We start from the raw sequence: 19,831 nt of genomic DNA on the forward strand, positions 1-19,831 counted from the left end.
TCAACACTTCATCAACCAGGGAGCAAAATTATTTTCATAACTTCTTAATAAGAGGGTTACTCATATTTCTTCTTTTGCATCCTTTCCAAAAATCAGTTGAAGATTCTATAACTGTCTTTACTAAGAAGTTCCAAAGAAGAGTTCTAAATTAAAATATTTAAACAAACATACCTTGTATTGCACAAAAACCCAAGATCCTCAAAACATGGTATTCATACCTGCTCACATATTCCTTGAAATAATATAGTAGTTTATGCTGTACAAAAGTATTTATATATGACAGATCAACATTTAAATATTTAAAATCAAGTGCTTAGATTTTTTTAAGTTAAGTTAGGGGTTTAGAGAACTTTTATTTAAAAATTAGTCTGCTCCTGTGGCTAGTTTGCCTGCCATGTGTTACCATAACCTAGTGAATTAAATCTTTAGTATTAGTACCTGAATAGGTGAATAACACACAAAAGAATAACTCTTAGTCAAACTGTCTTTCTTTTCTGATTAACTGATGAGGGTCTAATGGAAACACTCCAGGATAGAGACATTAAACTAAGTGGGGCTCTGGGCCCCAATATCTCTTCTGTGCCTTCCTTGGGTGTCTTTCAGGTACACCAGAGAGAATTAAGTTATTAGTAACAATGATTGCTTTCCCTCCTGCACTAACACCAGCTGGGAAAAAAGCAATTAAAACAATTTTTAATGTCTATAAAATATACTTTACATAAAGGCTACCATTTTAACAATTTTTAAATTTTTCATTGCTTTGGCATTAAGTATTTCACCTTGTTGTGCCACCATCACTACCATCCAACTGTTTATATCTTGCAAAACTGCAACTTTGTCCCCATTCATAATGTCTCTGTCTTCCTCCCCCAAATCCCTGGTAACTCCCATTCTACTTCAGGTCTCTGAATTTGACTACTCTGTGCTCAATAAGTAAAAAGAAAAGGTTTTTTTTTTCTAAAAAAAAAAAAAAAAAAAAAGATTATAGCTTTGCCCATCAAAAAGCAGTGAAAAAATAAAAATGCAAGTCAGAGACTAGGAAAAATTATCTGTAATACATATTATACTCAATAAACATATGAAAAGCTGTTCAACATTCAATGTTGTTCATCATCAGATGAATGCAAATTAAAGTCACAATGAGAAAACACTGCACACCCACTAGAATGACTAAACTTAAGATCAATAATATTAAAAATAAAGGTCAACAATACTAACCAACAAAAACATTGTATGTAGGGTGATTATCCTTCAATTAAAAATTTTTTTTAAAAGGTCAACAATTTAAATGTTGGTAATAATAAGGAGCCATTGGAACCCTCATATATTAATACTATGACTATAAATTGATATATGCACTTTTAAAACCTGTTCAGTAGTTTCTTTGAATGTTAAATGCCCAACAATTTCACACCTATGCATCTGCCCAAGAGAAATTAAAACATGTCTACAGAGACTTGTGCAGGGGTTCCCTGGTGGCTCAGTGGTAAAGAATCCACCTGCCAATGTGGGAGACATGAGTTCGATCCCTGCACACGCAGCAAAGCAACTAAGACCAGGAGCCCCAACTACTGAGCCTGTGCTCTAGAGCCCAGGAGTCACAACTACTGAAGTCCAAGCACCCGAGGGCCCGTGCTCTGCAACAAGAGAAGTCTGAGCACCGCAACTTGCTTCCACTTGCTGAAACTAGAAAAGCCCACTCAGCACGAAGACCCAGCACAGCCAAAAATAAATAAATGAAGTTATTTTTTTTTAAAATGACTTGTCCAAAGATGTTAATAGAAGCTTTATCCATAATAGTCAAAACTGGGAATAATCCAAATATGCATCAATAGAATGAAAGAAATAAATTGTGGTATATTCATACAGTGCAATACTACTCAGAAATAAAAAGAAACAATCTGATACCTGCAATTATAAATTGAATATCAAAAATTTTGAACAGAAGAAACTAGATATACAGGGAGTATATGCTCTATGACCATTTATGTGAAGTTCCAGAACAGTGAAAATAAGTTCTGATGAATCAAAATCATGAAAGAGGCAGCCACTGTTGGGGGAGTGGGTGGAGGTAACAGATTACTCGGTTGAATGGAAAGGAACACAAAGAAATGTTCAGGAGTGATGGAAATGTTCTCTTCTTGATTAGGTTGGTAGTTACACAGGTGAATGAAACTGTCCAAAATAACTCAATTGTAAATACAATAATTACAAAATGAATACAGCCATGTGGCCTCCATTCAGGTCCGTAAATAGAACATTACCAGCACCCCAGAAGCTCAACCCCTGCCAACGCGCGTTTCCTAAACACTGTTGCCCCCCAACACTAGAGACAAATGATTTTAAAAACAATTTCTTTATAGTGGTTTGGTGATCCTAGGTCTCTTGACTCAATTTCAAACTATCTCTGAGGTTTATTTATTATAATATTTATTTATTTGTCTGGGCCAGGTCTTAGTTGCAGGAGGTGGGATCCAGTTCCTTGTATGAGTGGGTGCACACTTGCTCAGTCGTATCCGACTCCTTGCAACTCTATGGACTGCATGCAGCTTGCCGGGTTCCTCTGTCCATGGCAAGAATACTGGAGTGCGTTGCCATTTCCTCCTCCAGGGGGATCTTCCCCGCCCAGGAATCAAACTGGGGTCTCCCATGTTGGCAGGTAGGGTCTTTACCACTGAGCCACCTGGGAAGCCCCCTAGTTCCCTGACCAGCGCTCAAACCCCAGCCGCTTGCATTAGGAGTGTGGAGTCTTCGCCACCGAAACAGCAGGTAAGTTCCAAAATGTACTTTTTAATATAAAGTCTGTTACTCCTTGCTATTTTAAAGGTGTTGATTATACGAGGCAATGAACTTTGGCTTTCCAGACTGTTTTACAAGAACCCTGATTTATCTTTGGCTTAAAGGCCCAGCAAGAGATGCAGGTTCGATCCCTGGGTCAGGAAGATACCCCGGAGGAGGGGATGGTTAAAGGTCCATTCCTAATATCTTTCTACTTACAGTTAAAAATGTCAAGTTTACCTTTGTAGTTTGGGGGACTAAAGGTCTATCTGCATAGTGTAGGATTGTGAGTTTAACTGAATCTCATTGTCTGAAAATAAAGTATAGAACAACTGAAAAGTATTCATTAATTAACTAACAGATGTCTTAGATCCTTGCTACTCCAAGCGGTGTCTGTGGGCCATCATGATCATCCATCCTCACCTGGAGCTTGTTGGAAATGCAGAATCATAGGCTCCAAACCTACTGAATCAGCATCTGCCTTACGGCAATTTTCCCAAGTGATTTGTATAAACACCAAGGTTTGAGAAACATTAGGGCAGACTAATGAGAAACATTAAGGTAGACTGTCTTCCTTTTGCCTGTTTCACACGATGTTTAATTAAATAAACGTTTCTCTGTACGTAACATGCCTGAAAACAAAATCTGTTTCTGGACTTCCCTGCTGGTACAGTGGATGAGAATCCTTCTGCCAATGCAGGGGACACGGGTTTGATCCCTGGTCCGAGAAGATCCCACATGCCATAGGGCAACCAAGCCCATACACCATATCTACTGAGCCCACAAGCCTAAAACCTGTGCTCTGCAATGAGAGAAGCCTGCATACCACAATAGCCCCGCGCTCCTACCCCGCCCCGTTCACTGCAACTAGAAAAAGCCTTTGCTCAGCAACAAAGACCCAGGGCAGCCAAATAAATAAATAATTTTAAAAGTGTCAGCTAATAAATTTAGAACAAATGAAAGTCTGAGAGCATCACCATTTTGTAACTCTAAATGTAACAGATGTCTTAGGCAAAGCAAGAATCATTCATTGAGGTTAAATCAATGAGATTAAAGGTCATTAGGTGTATCAGTTACATATTTGGGTGTAACAAATTACCCTAACAATTAGTGGCTGAAACCAAGAAACCATAATAATTGACTCCGTGTCTAAGGGTCACATCCTGGAGTAGGGCTCTCCTGAAATCATAATTAAGACTGTCCACAGTCATTTCAGGACACAACTAGCGGTACACGGTCCACTCCCAAGCCCACTCGTGTGCCAGCTGGCTGGCTGTTGAGGACTGTTGGACTGATCTGGACTCGGTTTTGCCAAACAATGAAGCTCATTCCATAGGGCTGCCAATGACAGCATCTTGCTGCCCCCGGCACCAGTGACCCAGGAGAGAGGCAGAAGCAGAGCCAGAAGCGAGTCTTTCTACAACCTCGTATCAGGAGTGACAATCCCACCACTTCCATTGTATTCTACCGGTTAGAAAAGAGTCAATAAATCTGGTCCACATTCAAGGGGAGAAGATTACACAAGTGCGTGAAATGCCAGGAACAGGGATCACTGGGGTCATTTCAGAAGCTGCCTTGCACAATGAGAAATCAAATGTTTATATGATGACAAAGTATTACCCTGCAGATTATATACTCATTATTAGAGAAAGCATGGTGAGCTTGCTCCATTTCCATTACTATGGAGAGTCTGCCAGCTTTCAGACTTAGTATCACTAACAGCAGGAACTTCCTGATATGATACAGTATCACAATATCATCTATGAAGTAGTCTTACCAAAAGTGTTTAATCTGAATTTAACTCATCTTTAGGCATAATTTTACATTATAGTACATTAAATTCTCCAGGCCAGAATACTGGAGTGGGTAGCCCTTCCCTTCTCCAGGGAATCTTCCCAACCCAGGGATTGAACCCAGGTCTCCCTCATTGCAGGCGAATTCTTCACCAGCTGAGCCACTAGCGAAGCCCGTAGAATATTTAGGGGATGAATGAAGGTTACCAACAGCATGAGCAAACAGCCAGACAAATTTAGAACGTAGGCTATTCTACAAAACAACCCTGTGGGACTTTTTGAAAGGTCCATGTCACGTGGGGAAAAAATTGGGGGATAATTCAAAAACTAAAGAGATACTGGCAAATGTAATGTGTGAATCTTGGTTGTATCCTGAATTGGACAAAACAAACAACAACAACTAAAAAAAAAAAAATTGGGGGGATAATTGAAGAAATTTTAATTTGTAATAGCTATTAGGTCATATAATACAATTATTATTATATTATTAATATACAATTAGTGTGATAATACGGTGGGCTTCCCTGATGGCTCAGAGAGTAAAGAATCTGCCTGCAATGTATTGTAAAGAGCTCCTGGAGAAGGGAATGGATACCCACTCCTGCATTCTTGCCTGGAGAATCCCATGGACAGAGGAGCCTTGTGGGCTTCAGTCCATGGAATCGCAGTGTTGGACATGACTGAGCAACTAACATTTTCAATTTTCAGTGTGATAATGGAATTATAATTTTGTATGAGAATGCCCTTATTCTTAGGACGTGATAAAATATTTAGGAGTAGTGTTATAAGATCAGAAACTAACTTTTAAATAGTCCAGGGATTTCCCTAGTGGTCCAGTGGTTAAGACTCCATGATGCCAATGCAGGGGACTTGGGTTTGATCCTTGGTCGAGGAACTGATTCCATATGCTGTGAAGTGCATCCAAAAGATAAATTAAAAAAAAAAAAAAAACTTTTAAATAGTTCAGCAACCACTGTATGTGTGTAAATCAGAGAAAGAGAAAAAACAAATATGACAGGTACTAACAATAGTTGAAACTAGACAATATAGCATTCATTGAACTAGTTCTTTAAAATTATTTAAATAATTTAAAATTATTTGTAAAACTTTTCTGAGTACTTGATTTTCAAAATAAAAATTTCAGAAAAAATTTTCCTCTCATCTTTATTTCCAAATAGTTCAATTGGTCTTAAAACTCGATTTTAACCAGTCTTTTCTGGCATATAGTTCCTTGCTGAGGAACTCTCTAAAATAACAGCCACTCTCTTTTTTACTCAGAACTTCCCAAGAATGATTACTAAATACAGTGTGCTGCTCTGAATTGGGGTTGGTGACATATTTTGGTTCCCTGTTCAGCTGGAAGCTCAGTAACGCAAGGACTAGGTTTTACATGTCACAGCACAAAACCGACCCCAGTGAATTACTCATGTTACACCACATTTGTGAACATTTCAGAACAATAAGAAACGGAAGCCAGAGAGTCTGCTTTAAATATTGACCTGTAGTTGCCACAGCACAGAGTTCATTCAGCTCTCACAGGGCGCGACCGTCTGTATACTAGTGCTCACCGTTATCGACTCATATTCTTCACAACTTTTGTTTTTTTTTATTTAAAAGTAGTAGTTTAAGTCCTAACACTGACATGAATAATGGTACTTTGTCTTTAAGGAAGTCTGTAAGTTTATATCACTAGATTTTACCATGGGCAAAGTCCTGAAGATTTAAAATGTACTTAATTTATAGATGGTTAAAAAAAAAAGATATATACAGAGAACAAATGATCTGCTCTAAATCACATAGTCAATTCTCAATACTTTCTTTTTCCAACGATGCATACTTCGGTTCTACATGAAGAGTTGGACTGCACTTTACAGGAAACCTAAAATAAACTCTTAGGTCAAGAAACATGACTTGATTCATTAAAAAAATATTTTTGTGAGTATTGTGTACTTTTAGCTGCACTTTATCAACTTTCATAAAGACTTCCTTGCTTCGGTCTGCTTCTTGATGTAGGCCCATTTCATTTCCATAATAATAAATTATAAATCAGACTTTATTTGACTAATTTAAGGTTTTCATCCAAAAATTCAGTAATGGCTTCTTCATCCGCTGATTGAAGCAGTCTCTGAATTAGCTGATCCAAGCACTTCTCCCCACATAAAAATTCCTGGTAAAAAACAGTTACCATGAAAACTTGATTACTAGAAACAAAGGAGAAACAAAGAATTAAGCATTTATGTATTTTGTTTCTTTAAAGTCATTATTTAATAGCAACAAAAGATTACTAATCTACAATGTAATGAACACAATTGCTAACTTGGGAGGATTCCCTAGTTAATACTGACTTTTTATGTAAAAAGTGAATCTAAAAAAGTAAATGGAATTATACTCTTTCTTAATAGTTTAAATTAGCATTTTAAAATTAGCCAATCTTCCAAATTCAAATTATTTAATCCAGAAGTGCTTTATAATAGTTGTGTTTTTTCTTAAATTAGGAACACATTGGCTTTAAAATCTAGACGTCCTGTGTAATTGAAAAATATTTATGCTGAAATATTTGGGGGACAAGTGTCTGGAGTCCTACAACTTGCTTTCTAATGGTTCAGCTGCCAACACAAGTGTATACATAGAGAGAAAGAGGAAGTGGAGGTGGAAGAGAAGGCAAGAATAGCAAAATATTAACGAAGGTTGCATCTAGGTCTAGGAACATATATATGAGCTAATCGTTAAACATGTGTGCTTGAACTGTCAAAATAAAAAGTTGAAGGAAAAAACCCTCTTCTGTTAAACCTCCAAATAATTCCACTGGGTGGAAACTGTTTCAGTGAAGACCTCCCAGCAGTCCTCCCTGAAGTTTCTCTAAGAAATGAGTAAAATAATGACTATGAGCACCTTTCTTGTGTTAGAAAGTTTCTGTGTAACAGAGTTGTTGGGATTAGTGATTTAGCAGAGCCTCTTCTTTTGGAAACACTCAAAATCCAGACATTCACTTAACAGAAATATTTTAATACTGACATTTGGAACAGGGACCATTTTAAGTTTAGATGTAGGCATGAACTACTCTTACATTTAGTCTTTCCTGAGTAGTCTTGAAGTTAAATTTCAGATTAAGTGTACACATTTATCTCTCAAATTAAACTGTAGGGGGAAAGATATGCCTTACCATCTTTGTAGTCTACAAAACACTAGCAAAGAGTAAAATGTCAATTAAACTTGATGAAATTTTAAAACTGATTTATATACCATTTTGAACATAATTTGAAAATTGCTTATGAAATTAGTGTGCCCTGTAAGCTCAAATTATTATGATTATTGCCAGTGTGATTTCATCATCTGAAAATTATGTTAAAAGGGTCATTACTCTTATTGATAATCACATCACATTTAGAGTTCAATTGGATTAACCAGAGTGCTAGTGATACAAAGATGAAAGATGAGGGAGCTGTGGTTTCCAGCTTTCAGAAGCTTACAATCTAGTGGGAGAGTTAGGTAACACATAAGCATAATACAGGGTAAGAAATTTTTTAAAAAAGGAAGAACATTTTGAATTAGATCTTAAAAAGAGAATAGTATTTCTCCAAATCGAGACAAACAGAGCACTTAGTCAAAAGAATGAATATGAAGAGAGGTATGGAAACAGGACAATGAACACCCAGGGCAAGAGTGAATTCCCAGTGTAATTGGAATGCAGGACAGGAGATAGGCGGGTGTAAGGCATCTGCACTGGACATTCAGAAACAGAATACAAATACAAAATAATATATTACACGATGGCGGTGGTGTTTAGTCGCTAAGTCGTGTCCAACTCTTTTGTGACCCCATGGACTGTAGCTCTCCAGGCCCCTCCGTCCATGGGATTTCTTAGGCAAGAATACTGCAGTGGGTTGCCATTTCCTGACCCACAGAATCTTCCTGGCCCAGGGATCGAACCCACCTCTCTTGTATCTCCTGCTTGCATGGTGATTTACCACTGAGCCCCCAGGGAAGTGGCTCAGATATTACATGGTAATCTGAGCTTACTTTCTAGATAAGTTAAAAAAAAAATCTACAAGGGAATTCATTAATAAACATATTTCTGGCTGACTTCAGAGAACCCAAGGGCAGGAATGTACAAGGCTACTGCCACCACCCTGGGAATGAAGCTAAGGCTCAGGTATAAATTATGTGGGAATTCACACTGAGATAGGCCTGGGGGCTGGGACACTTTGCTGCAGTGCTGCCTGCTTGCAGCACTGGACACACCTCTCCAACAAAATACAAAGAAACTGAACGGGCCTAAAAATAACTTGCATGCATGGGCAGCTGGGGCAAATTCTGAACCCAAAAGATACAAAGAGACCGAAAAACCCAACTGTGATTTTTTGAGGGGCTTGGAGCAAAAAAAAAGCTTGGTACTGTACATAACACCATAACACCACCTAAGGGGTGGGCAAAACACCTAAGCCACCCCTACCCTCACCCCACATAAGAAACAAGCTCATCCCTGCATCCAGAAGAGAGTACGTAAGGGAACCTGTTATTTGTTCCTGCCCCAGCTGTGCTGCAGCAGGGGCCTGAATGAAGCCTTACCTGAATCCCTAGTCTGGCATCTACTCAATTTCTATTGATTAGGGAAGGCCAAGAACCCTGATCACTAACAACACCATCGGGATTCTCTGTATCCCATTCTCCCAGTTTTGCTCCTTTCACCACATCAGCTGTGGGGCGTCCCTGCTGGTCCGGTGGTTAAGAATCTCCGTCCCAAAGCAGGGGCCATGGGTTCGATCCCCGGTGGGGGAACTAAGATCCCACATGCCCCAGGGCAACTCGGCCCATGTGTTCCGGAGCCCACAAGAAGATCTCGTGTGCTGCAACTAAGGCTTGACACAGCCAAATAAATAAATGCATATTAAAAAAAAATAAAAGATCAATATAACAGCTCTCCAGTGTTCCCTCACTGAAGACTGCTGCTCGCCATGGCTGGAAATACGGCTTCTAACCTCTTGTAAGCTTTATGTATTTCAGCTTCATCCACCGAGAGAGGAGCATTTTTGTCCCTTAATTTAAAAATCCTGGGAAGAAGCTCATTGACTGGGGCTTGTCTGGATTTCCTTACCAAACAAACCAATTATCATCTTGGGCCAAGATCATGATCGTGGAAGAACACAGCCCTCCATGAGGAGCTCTGCACGGAGGAGGGAGGAGGGCTGAGCAGAGACCCTCAGGCGCCCACTTTCTTTCCTCTCCACGCCTCCATTCAGCCCTACGGCAGCTGCCCTGGGGGTAAGGCCCTTATCGGTTTTCCTGCCTCATCTGTTGGGTTGGCCCAGGAGTTCGTTTGAGCTTTTCCATAAGATGTTACCGAAAAACCGAACAAACTTCTGGGACAACCAATACAACTCTTCAGTTCCTAAACCATTCAGTCTGACTAGTTTCCTTCTGTCCTGTGTACAGATTTTCATTTGTTTTTTGAAAGATAGGACCAGTACCATTTTATTTAGTGTTGTAGGAAATTTTAGGTTACTTCTTAAAAACAAAAGCAAAGAAATTAAAAATCCCCAAAGTAACAAGGCAGGAGATAAGAATTCTATAATCCAAAAAATGCCGGGCGAGCTTTCAATCAGAGGGGGGGAAGAGGTCACTTCAGTAGCTCATACAATAGAGGCAGAGAAACCACAGGGTTGAGATGGGTGTAGACCCTGGAGGTTAAGCTCTCCGCCCACCTGAGGCAACAGATCTTTCAGCCTCGAGAGGGACTATTTGTAAGTGAATAGGTCTAACGGAGCAGGGGCTCCGGGAGGGAAGATCCTGCCGAATTTTACATCAGCTGCTGCTGGCCTTCAGTCTGGCAGGCGGCCGAGGGTCGTGGACCCTCCTCCTTCTGCGCCCCTCTGAGCCCCTGCCGTCAGCAGAGCTGGAAACCACACGCGTGTGCCACTCACTGCCCACACACCCCCACTCCGGGTCCGTGGCTGTTCGTGTGGCGAACGGCAGACACTCCTGCTCCTCCATTTCGCTACCTGGGAAGGCTGATACACAGGAAACACTCTGACTTTCCTGTTTCAAACACACAGCAGGACGTCTGTCAAAGTCCAAGGCTTCCCACTCCAGTATTCTGGCCTGGAGAACTCCATGCACTGTATAGTCCATGGCGTCGCAAAGAATCGGACTCAAAGGCACAGTGACTTTCACAGTTCTCTTTATAGGGCTATAAATAAATCTAGTAGTGCTATAAATCGTCTGAAAGGTTTACAGTGGTTCCCCAGGACTGTATGTGGGAGGGTATTAAATAAAACAGCTATCAATAATTAAAAGCGAATTAGTTCAATCAAGTTACAGGATCACCCTCCAGATTAAAGTGCCCTGATATTAACTAATGTGGGAGCAAACGTGATCCTGAGAAGGAATCTTGTCGCCAGTCACCTTGCCTCTTAACTTCGATACCAGAATGAGCACAGAGGGAGTTCTGTATAGTAACTGCTCTCACCTCAAGACCTGCCCACCCCCTTGGTCTGGGACATTCTCCCCCTAGGAGAGATGTCAGGATTTGATGAGATTCTGTCTCAACTGGGACCAAAAAAAAATGAGTAATATGGAAAACATCCTAATATTGGGTTACCAACAATGAAATTACCTTAAGAGTCTGAGTAGTTTAGTCACTAAGTCATGGACGTAGCGACCCCATGGACTGTAGCCCACCAGGCTCCTCTGTCCATGGGATTCTTCAGGCAAGAATACTGGAGTGGGTTGCCGTTCCCTTCTCCACAGATTTTAATGTTTTACTGCAATAATTTTTTTTTTCATATCATTTAAGTTGGTTAGTGATTAGTAGAGCATACCAATATGACTGTCCTTGTTCTTTCTAAGGCTGGCATGCTAGTTTAGTTAGTAATAACATTAGTATTTAGGCCAAGGTCATATATTTTATAACTATAAAAACCAGTTAACCTCTGTTTCATGACTGAGTACATTGCTGAGCACCTATGTGCCCTTCTAAAAAATATTCCTGGTCACAAAAATGTAGCTGTCTCATGGTAAACCATCACCGCTATAAGAAAAACAACTGAAAAATTATGTTGTAACTAGAACAATATGGCCAAACATGTTTGGGTATTACTACTGTGTGTTTCCTGAGGAAAGGGAAGTTGGTAAATATTTTCTCCTTTTCAACAGGCTGTGATGTTCCTATGCAAGACAGCTTGAAATTGCTGGGAAGACAGAGGAAGTGGCAAAAGAAACACAGAAATTTCTAAATATGTTAAAACCATAGATATTTCTTCTGTAAAATCAGGACTTTAATTCTGTGTATAAAATGAGACAGAATCAAGTGAAAGAAACCCGAGGTATCACACCATAGCAAGGACAAAGATCAAAACCTTCTACTTCCTGCCTTTTCCACACAGTCCTTTATGGGAACTTATTTTCCCCTTCAATGGAAGAAAAAAACATTTTTTTTTTCTGTGCTTTGTCATTAATGGATTACTGTCAATGATCCAGGCGACATGGGATTTAGTTAGGTTAAAGTTCAAACCAAACTGACAGGGTCTTTTCCCTGAAGGCATCATTGTAACACCTGAATCTAACAATACACATCATGGTAGGCAGAATTCTAAGACTCCCCTTGGCGTCTACACCTTGCAAAACCCCCTTCCTTAAGAGCAGGCATAAGCTGCAGTGATGATCACTCCAGTGATCAGATGACTAATTAGTGATGCTTTTCCAGGTGGGGCTGACCTAAACAGGCGATCCCTTAAAAAGGCCATTTCTGCAAGCGTCTCAGTGAGAGAAGGCCCATGGGGGGACTAGACAGCATACAACTGTGGGCGGCCTTTGGGAGCTGAGAGCAGCACACCGCTGATGACCAGCAAGAAGATGGGGCTTCAATCCTACAACTCGAGGAAATAGAATTCTGCCAGCAACCACATGAACTCGGAAGAGGACTCCAAGCCCTAGAAAGGCATGCCGGCTGGCCAGCACCTTGATTTCAGCTTTGTGAGACCTAGAGCAGAGAACTCAGCTCTGTCATACCTGGATTCCTGACATACAGTAACTGAGATGATAAACAGGCATTCTTTTAAGGCAATAAATTTGCAGTTACTTGTTATATGGCAATAGAAAACTGATAGATGTATACTGAAAATCCATTAATACACTGTGATTGCATAACAGAATTTTGAATTTAAAAGACAGCTTTTTCATATTGGCATAAAGAGTGTATTTCTCATCAGCAAACTAAGAAAAATGTTTGCAGATTTGGGGTACTGACACAAACTATCTCAGTTACATGGTAATATTTCAAAGGTTACTCTAGAATTTGACTGTACTTCCTTCAAAAATCAAAAGCATATGAAACATACTCAGCGACATTACCTTAATGTTACGAACTTCATACGCTATCCTGTGGTCAGTGACTCTATCCTGGGTGAAATTATATGTCCGGATTCTCTCTGACTGGGCTCTTGTTCCCACCTGTGCCATAACAAAAAGCAATTCATATTTTAACTTTATCATTATCTTTATCACAATGGAAAAAGTGCTTGCAAATTACTTTTCTACTTTAACAGTTTAATTATTTTCTAAATTCAAAGACACAAAGTGACCAGGAAAAAGAATGGGCAGAACTTACTGTTGAAGACTATAGATTTGTAAAGCTTAGTTATGGGATAAGAATCAATGTTTCTTTGGTACCTCAAACTCCAAATATTTAAAACCAAATTATCTTTCTGTATTAGTCAGTTCTTCCTTGTGGTTTCTGTAAATGACCCCACAATGTTCCTTTTGATCTCAGTAGGGAACTTGACATCCTACACTCTTTGACAAACATTTCATGGGGGCTGACTATCTGCCAGGCTTTGATACAGACACTGAAACGGCCTTCAACTCATCTCATTCTCTAAGTTCCCAGTTCCAATGGTTTCAAGGGTCTTTTATTATATCCTGCCCTCGCCATTTTTATTATCATTCAAGGGCTCATTACTTTCACTATATTCCTGTAAAAATCTCCTGATTAATCTTCCACTTCTCTGTTTCCAGTGAGCTGCCCTGCTTAGTTTTCTTGAAGCACGGTGTTTTTTGTTTTTGTTTTTTTTAGTCAATGTCCTTTTTTGGCTCCTTGACTACTAAGCACTCACAACTCAGCATTCAATGTACTTCATAACATGGCCAACTTTCCCAATATTATTTCTGAAAATTTGTGAACCTCAAAGATACCACTTACTATGCCATTTCATTATTATGTGCAAGTCTGTTAACTCAGCTAAGACATCACCTCAAGGGATGTGCTTCCTAGCATTCTCATACTGTCTCGACTTTTCTGGTCCCAACATGAAAAATAAGTTATCTTCCTCCTTCGAAACCCCATGCACTTGGAATCTTCCTCGCGGCACACCAGTCCACATTATGCTGTGGTTGTTCGTAGTCCAGGCTGCTCACCTGCCCTCCCTCCCTCACATACAAGGCACACAATACCCTGTCTCACTCACTTCCACTTTTAATTTGACAATTTATTGTATTACTTATTATTTATTGAAGCATAGTTGCTGTACAATAGAATTTACAAGTATATCACTTTCACTTTTTAAGATTAAAAAAAAAAGACATTCCTACAACTTACAAAGCAAACAATATGAAACTAAACAAGATCTTAAGTATGGCTGAGCATCTGGGAAGTTGTTGAAAGATTCCAAAGACTAACACATAAGAAACACTAAATTATGGGTAACATATTTTTAAAACATTCCCCAGGCCTTCCATTCTGCAACCAGCCAGGTCTGGAAGCCACTGTCCCCAAATACCATATTAGTGCCTTGGATCACACCCAGATGAGTTCCATCAGAATCTCAGCATCCACAAAGCTCTGCAGGTGCCAAGTGGAGCCAGGGCTCAGAACTTGGCACAGTGCCTTCCATAGAAAAGCTCCTGTATATACTGGCAGAAGAAAAATGCCTAAGCCTGAGAGACACCTACTAAAAAACTTCACACAGATGGACAAAGGGAGGCAAGAAGGTCTCTTCTGGCCTTTCAAACCAAACTACTGAAGAGGATACAACCCCCTAAATCTGCAAAGGCTGATCGCCAATACTTACTTCGAAAATTACTGTGTGATGTCAAATGGCAAGTAAAACCCAGTGTCTGGGACTTCCCTGGCTAAGGCTTCCCTTCCCTTAGTCCAGTGGCTAAGATCCTGTGCTCTCAACTCAGGGGGCTCAGGTTTGATCCTTGGTCAGGGAACTAGTTCCCACATGCCACAACTAAGTACCAGTGCAGCCAAATAAATAAATATATTTTTTTAAAAAACCCAATGTCTTTCATTAAATGTGGCAGAGCTGATTGTTTAAGATTGATATATTATTTATCCTGTCACTTTTACTATCTGCAAGTTAGTAAGGGAAATAAGAAGGGCAAAAGTGTGAAAGACTAGGACATCTACGTGAAAAGAATAATTGATGTTTCAGTTCAGTTCCGTTCAGTCACTGAGTTGTGTCTGACTCTTTGGGACCCCATGATTCACAGCACGCCAAGCCTCCCTGTCAGTCACCAACTCCCAGAGTTTACTCAAACTCATGTACATCGAGTCGGTGATGCCATCCAGCCATCTCATCCTGTCGTCCCCTTCTCCTCCTGCCCCCAATCCCTCCCAGCATCAGGGTCTTTTCCAATGAGTTAACTCTTCGCATGAGGTGTTTAGTTTTATACAATCTCATTATCCTAACAGGCCACAAAATCTCCCATATGTACTGAAGTATAACTACCTGCAAATAACACACAAACAGTTATTTTTGGGTTCCACTGTCTCTTCTAGTTTCTTTCAAAGATAAACTTTACTTTTTCAGAAGTTAAAATCATACAACACTTGGTTTACTTAAAACAATGACATTTATTCATTTTGCTTAAAACTTATCTATGTATATATTTATAAAAATAATAATATAAATGTATATAGTACAAAATTTTAAAAGTAGAAGAGAGTATAAACAAAAAATAAATATCTTTTCTATTCTTTGTTCCCAGACTACATCAGAAGCCATCACTATTACCAGTTTTTTGCATGTCATATATTTATTTCACATAAAATTATAATAAAAGCATAGGTTTTTAAATTAAAAACCTGAAAAATCTCTTAATTTCTAAAGAATTGTCTTTTACACTGATTTCCTCTTAAAGGAACTTTGATATAAACAGAACACAACTGGGAAATAATTTTTAGTTTATACGTATCTCTTCTCCTTATTTGCAAACTGGCATGTCTGAGTTTGGCCATAAACAACCAGTATTAAATTATTTCTATTTACAAATGAACATCTTTTCCAGTGCTCCAAGGTACTTCTGTCAGATTAAGAATATTTACTCCATTTCCCTACACAAGATGGCTTTCTGTACAGAGCCATTGAGTTATTTCACTCAATAAATCTTACCTGCAGTTTTCTCACACTTTGTTGCTGACACTTGTCTTTCTCAATAATCTGCTGGTAGAGTCTAGCTCTCAACACACGCAGAGCTATTTCTTTGTTTTTTATCTGTGATCGTTCTTGCTGGCATTCCACCACAAGTCCTGGGAAAAAACAGGGGTCAGAGGTTAACAGGGTGTGTGCACATGCTCAGTCGCTCAGTCGTGTCTGATTCTTTCTGTGACCCCATGGACTGCAGCCCACCCAGCTCCTCTGTCCATGGGGTTTCCCAGGCAAGGATGCTGGAGCAGGCTGCCACTTCCTGACTCAGGGATTAAACAGGTGTCTCCTGCACTGTAGGCAGATTCTTTACCACTGAGCCACCTGGGAAACCCCGAAGTGTCTATTACATCACAATAAAACTGATAGAGACGACAGAACCGAGGAACGTTTTAAAGGGAGAAAGGTTAATCAGGAAAAGAATGAAAAACATTTCAGATGAAGTACACACCAGAAACTATACATGAGTTATGATGGCAATTGCTGTAGATGGCTCTTTAGATTCTGATATCTAAATAAGGTTATTCAGCTTATAATACAAATACACATTTACTGAAAAAAAATCTGCATTTACATAGACCCAGGTGGTTCTAACAAAATGTGGTCCACTGGAGGAGGGAATGGCAACACTCCAGTATTCTTGACTCAAGAGCCTCACCAACAGTAAGAAAAGGCAAAAGGATATGACACCAGAAGATGAGTCCCTCCGGTCAGAAGGTGTCCAGTATGCTACTAGGGGAGAGCAGAGGGCAATTACTAATAAGCTCCAGAATGAATGAAAAGACTGAACCAAAGGGGAAACGATGCTCAGTTGTGAATGTGTCTGGTGCTGAAAGTAAAAGTCTGATGCTGTAAAGAACAATATTGCATAGGAACCTGGAATGTTAGGTCCATGAATTAAGGTAAATCGGACATGGCCAAGCAAGAGATGGCAAGAGTGAATGTCTACATCTTAAGACTCAGTGAATTAAAATGGACGGGAATGGGCAAATTTAATTCAGATGACCATTATATCTACTACTGTGGCAAGAATCCCTTAGAAGAAATGGAGCTGCCCTCATAGTCAGCAAAACAGTCTGAAATGCAGTACTTGGGTGTAATCTTAAAATGACAGAATGGTTTTGGTTGGTTTCCAAGGCAAATCATTCAACATCACACTAATCCAAGCCTATACCCCAACCCCTAATGCCGAAGAAGCTGAAGTTAAACGGTTCTGTGAAGACCAACAAGACTTTATAGAACAACACCAAAAAAGTCTTTTTTATCATAGGGGACTGGAATGCAAAGTAGGCAGTCAAGAGATACCCAGAATATAGAAAATTTGGCCTTGGAGGAGTACAAAATGAAGCAGGATCAACGCTAACAGAGTTTTGTCAAGAGAACACATTGGTCATAACAAACACCCTCTTCCAACAACACAAGAGACAACTCTACACAAGGACATCACCAGATGGTCAATACCGAAATCAGATTGATTATATTCTTTGCAGCTGAAGATGGAGAAGCTCTATACAGTCAGCAAAAACAAGGACTGGAGCTGACTGTGGCTCAGATCATGAGATTCTTATTGCCAAATACAGACTTAAATTGAAGAAAGTAGAGAAAACCACTAGGCCATTCAGATACGACCTAAATCAAATCCCTTCTGATTATGCATGGAGGTGACCAATCCATTCAAGGGATTAGATCTGGCAGACAGAGTGCCTGAAAAACCATGGAAGGAGGTTCATAACATTCGGCAGGAGGTGGTAATCAAAACTATCCCAAAGAAAAAGAAATACAAGAAGGCAAAGTAGTTGTCTGAGGAGGCTTTACAAATAGCTGAGAAAAGAATAGAAGTGAAAAGCAAGGGAGAAAGGGAAAGATTCACCCAACTGAATGCAGAGTTCCAGAGAATACCAAGGAGAGATAAAAGCCTTTTTAAGTGAACAATGCAAAGAAATGCAGGAAAACAATAGAATGGGAAACACTAGAGAACTCTTCAAGAAAACTGGAGATATCAAGGGAACCTTTCATGCAAGGATCATCACAATAAAGGACAGAAAGGGTGGCCCTAAAAGCAGCAGAAGAGATTAGAAAGAAGCGGCAAAAATACACAGAACTATATAAATAAGGTTTCAATGACCTGGAAAACCATGATGCCATGGGCACTCACCTAGAACCAGACATCCTGGAGTGTGAAGACAATTGAGCCTCAGGAAACATTACTATGAACAATGCTAGTGGAGGAGATGGAATTCCAGCTGAACTAGTTCAAATCCTAAAAGATGATGCTGTTAAAAGTGCTGCACTCAATATGCCAGCAAATTTGGAAAACTCAGCAGTGGCCACAGGACTGGGGAAAAGGTCAGTTTTCATTCTAATCCCAAAGATGGGCAGTGCCAAAGAATGTTCAAACTACCGGACAACTGTGCTCATTTCACATGTGAGCAAGGTAATACTCAAAATCTTTCAAGCTAGGCTTTAATAGTACATGAACTGAGAACTTCTGGATGTACAAGCTGGATTTAGGAAAGGCAGAGGAACTAGAGATCAAATTGCCAACATTCCTTGGATTATAGGAAAAGTAAGGCAATTCCAGGAAAACATCTACTTCTGCTTCACTGACTATAGTAAAGCCTTTGACTGTGTGGATCACAAGAAACTAGAAAATTCTTCAAGAGATGAGAATACTACACCACCTTACCTCTCTTCTGAGAAACCTGTATGCAGGTCAAGAAGCAACAGTTAGAACCAGACACAGAACAACGGACTGGTTCGAAATTGAGAAAGGAGTACATCAAGGCTGTATGTTGTCACCCTGCTTATTTAACTTCTATGTGGAGTGCATCATGTGAAATGTTGGACTGAATAAATCACAAGCTGGAATCAAGATTGCTGGGAGAAATATCAACAACCTCAGATATGCAGATGACACCACCCTTATGGCAGAAAGTGAAGAGGAACTAAAGAACCTCTTGATGAGGGTAAAAGAGGAGAGTGAAAAAGCTGGCTTAAAATTCAACATTCAAAAGACTAAGATCATGGCATCCGACCCCATCACTTCATGGCAAATAGAAGGGGAAAAACTGGAAACAGTGACAGACTATTTTCTTGGGCTTCAAAATCACTGCACAGTGACTGCAGCCATGAAATTAAAAGACTCATGCTCCTTGGAAGGAAAGCTATGACAAACCTAGACAGTGTATTAAAAAGCAGAGACATCACTTTGCCAACCAAGGTCCATAGAGTCAAAAATTATGGTTTTTCTAGTACAGATGTACAGATGTGAGAGTTGGACAAAAAAGACTGAGCACCAAAGAATTGATGCTTTTGAACTGGGGTGTTGAAAAAGACTCTTTGAGAGTCTCCTGGACTGCAAGAAGATCAAACCAGTCCATCCTAAAGGAAATCAGTCCTGAATATTAATTGGAAGGACTATTGTTGAAGCTGAAGCTCCAGTACTTTGGCCACGTGATGGGAAAAGCTGACTCACTGGAAAAGATCCTGATGCTGAGAAAGACTGAAGGCAGGAAGAGAAGGGGAAGACAGAAGATGAGATGGTTGGATGGCATCACCGACACAGTGGTCATGAGTTTGAGCAAGCTCTGGGAGATAGTGAAGGACAGGGAAGCCAGGCGGGCTGCAGTCCATGGTGATGTAAAGAGTCGGACATGACTTAGTGACTAAACAACAACAAAATGCAGTTGAAACCCATGTTGTTTAAGGGTCAATTGTATAGTCCACATAGGGAAGAATATACCTAATGTAAAAGAATATATATGTACCACGCAGCTTAAATTGAATATTGCTGAAAGTCACTCAGTTGTGTCCGACTCTGCGACCCCATGGACT

At 39.9% G+C, this 19,831-nt stretch overlaps 1 protein-coding gene across 2 annotated transcripts in view; it reads right to left on the reverse strand.

Moving 5' to 3' along the window:
- Nucleotides 1-6,052: 6,052 nt before the first annotated feature.
- Nucleotides 6,053-19,831, reverse strand: part of MTRF1 (mitochondrial translation release factor 1) — a 38,300-nt gene continuing 24,521 nt past the window's right edge. Inside the window, exons 8-10 of one of the 2 annotated variants that reach the window (XM_020879769.2) lie at nt 15,965-16,101; nt 12,921-13,019; nt 6,053-6,738 (exon numbers count right to left, since the gene is read on the reverse strand). In XM_020879769.2, the coding sequence (XP_020735428.2) occupies nt 6,625-6,738; nt 12,921-13,019; nt 15,965-16,101 (350 nt within the window). In that variant the 3' untranslated portion in view covers nt 6,053-6,624. Of the gene's footprint in view, nt 6,773-12,920; nt 13,020-15,964; nt 16,102-19,831 lie in introns of both variants that reach the window. The other variant, XM_020879770.2, reaches the window with a different exon arrangement.

Source organism: Odocoileus virginianus, chromosome 8 (assembly GCF_023699985.2).
Source record: "Odocoileus virginianus isolate 20LAN1187 ecotype Illinois chromosome 8, Ovbor_1.2, whole genome shotgun sequence".
Classification (NCBI taxonomy): Eukaryota; Metazoa; Chordata; class Mammalia; order Artiodactyla; family Cervidae; genus Odocoileus; species Odocoileus virginianus.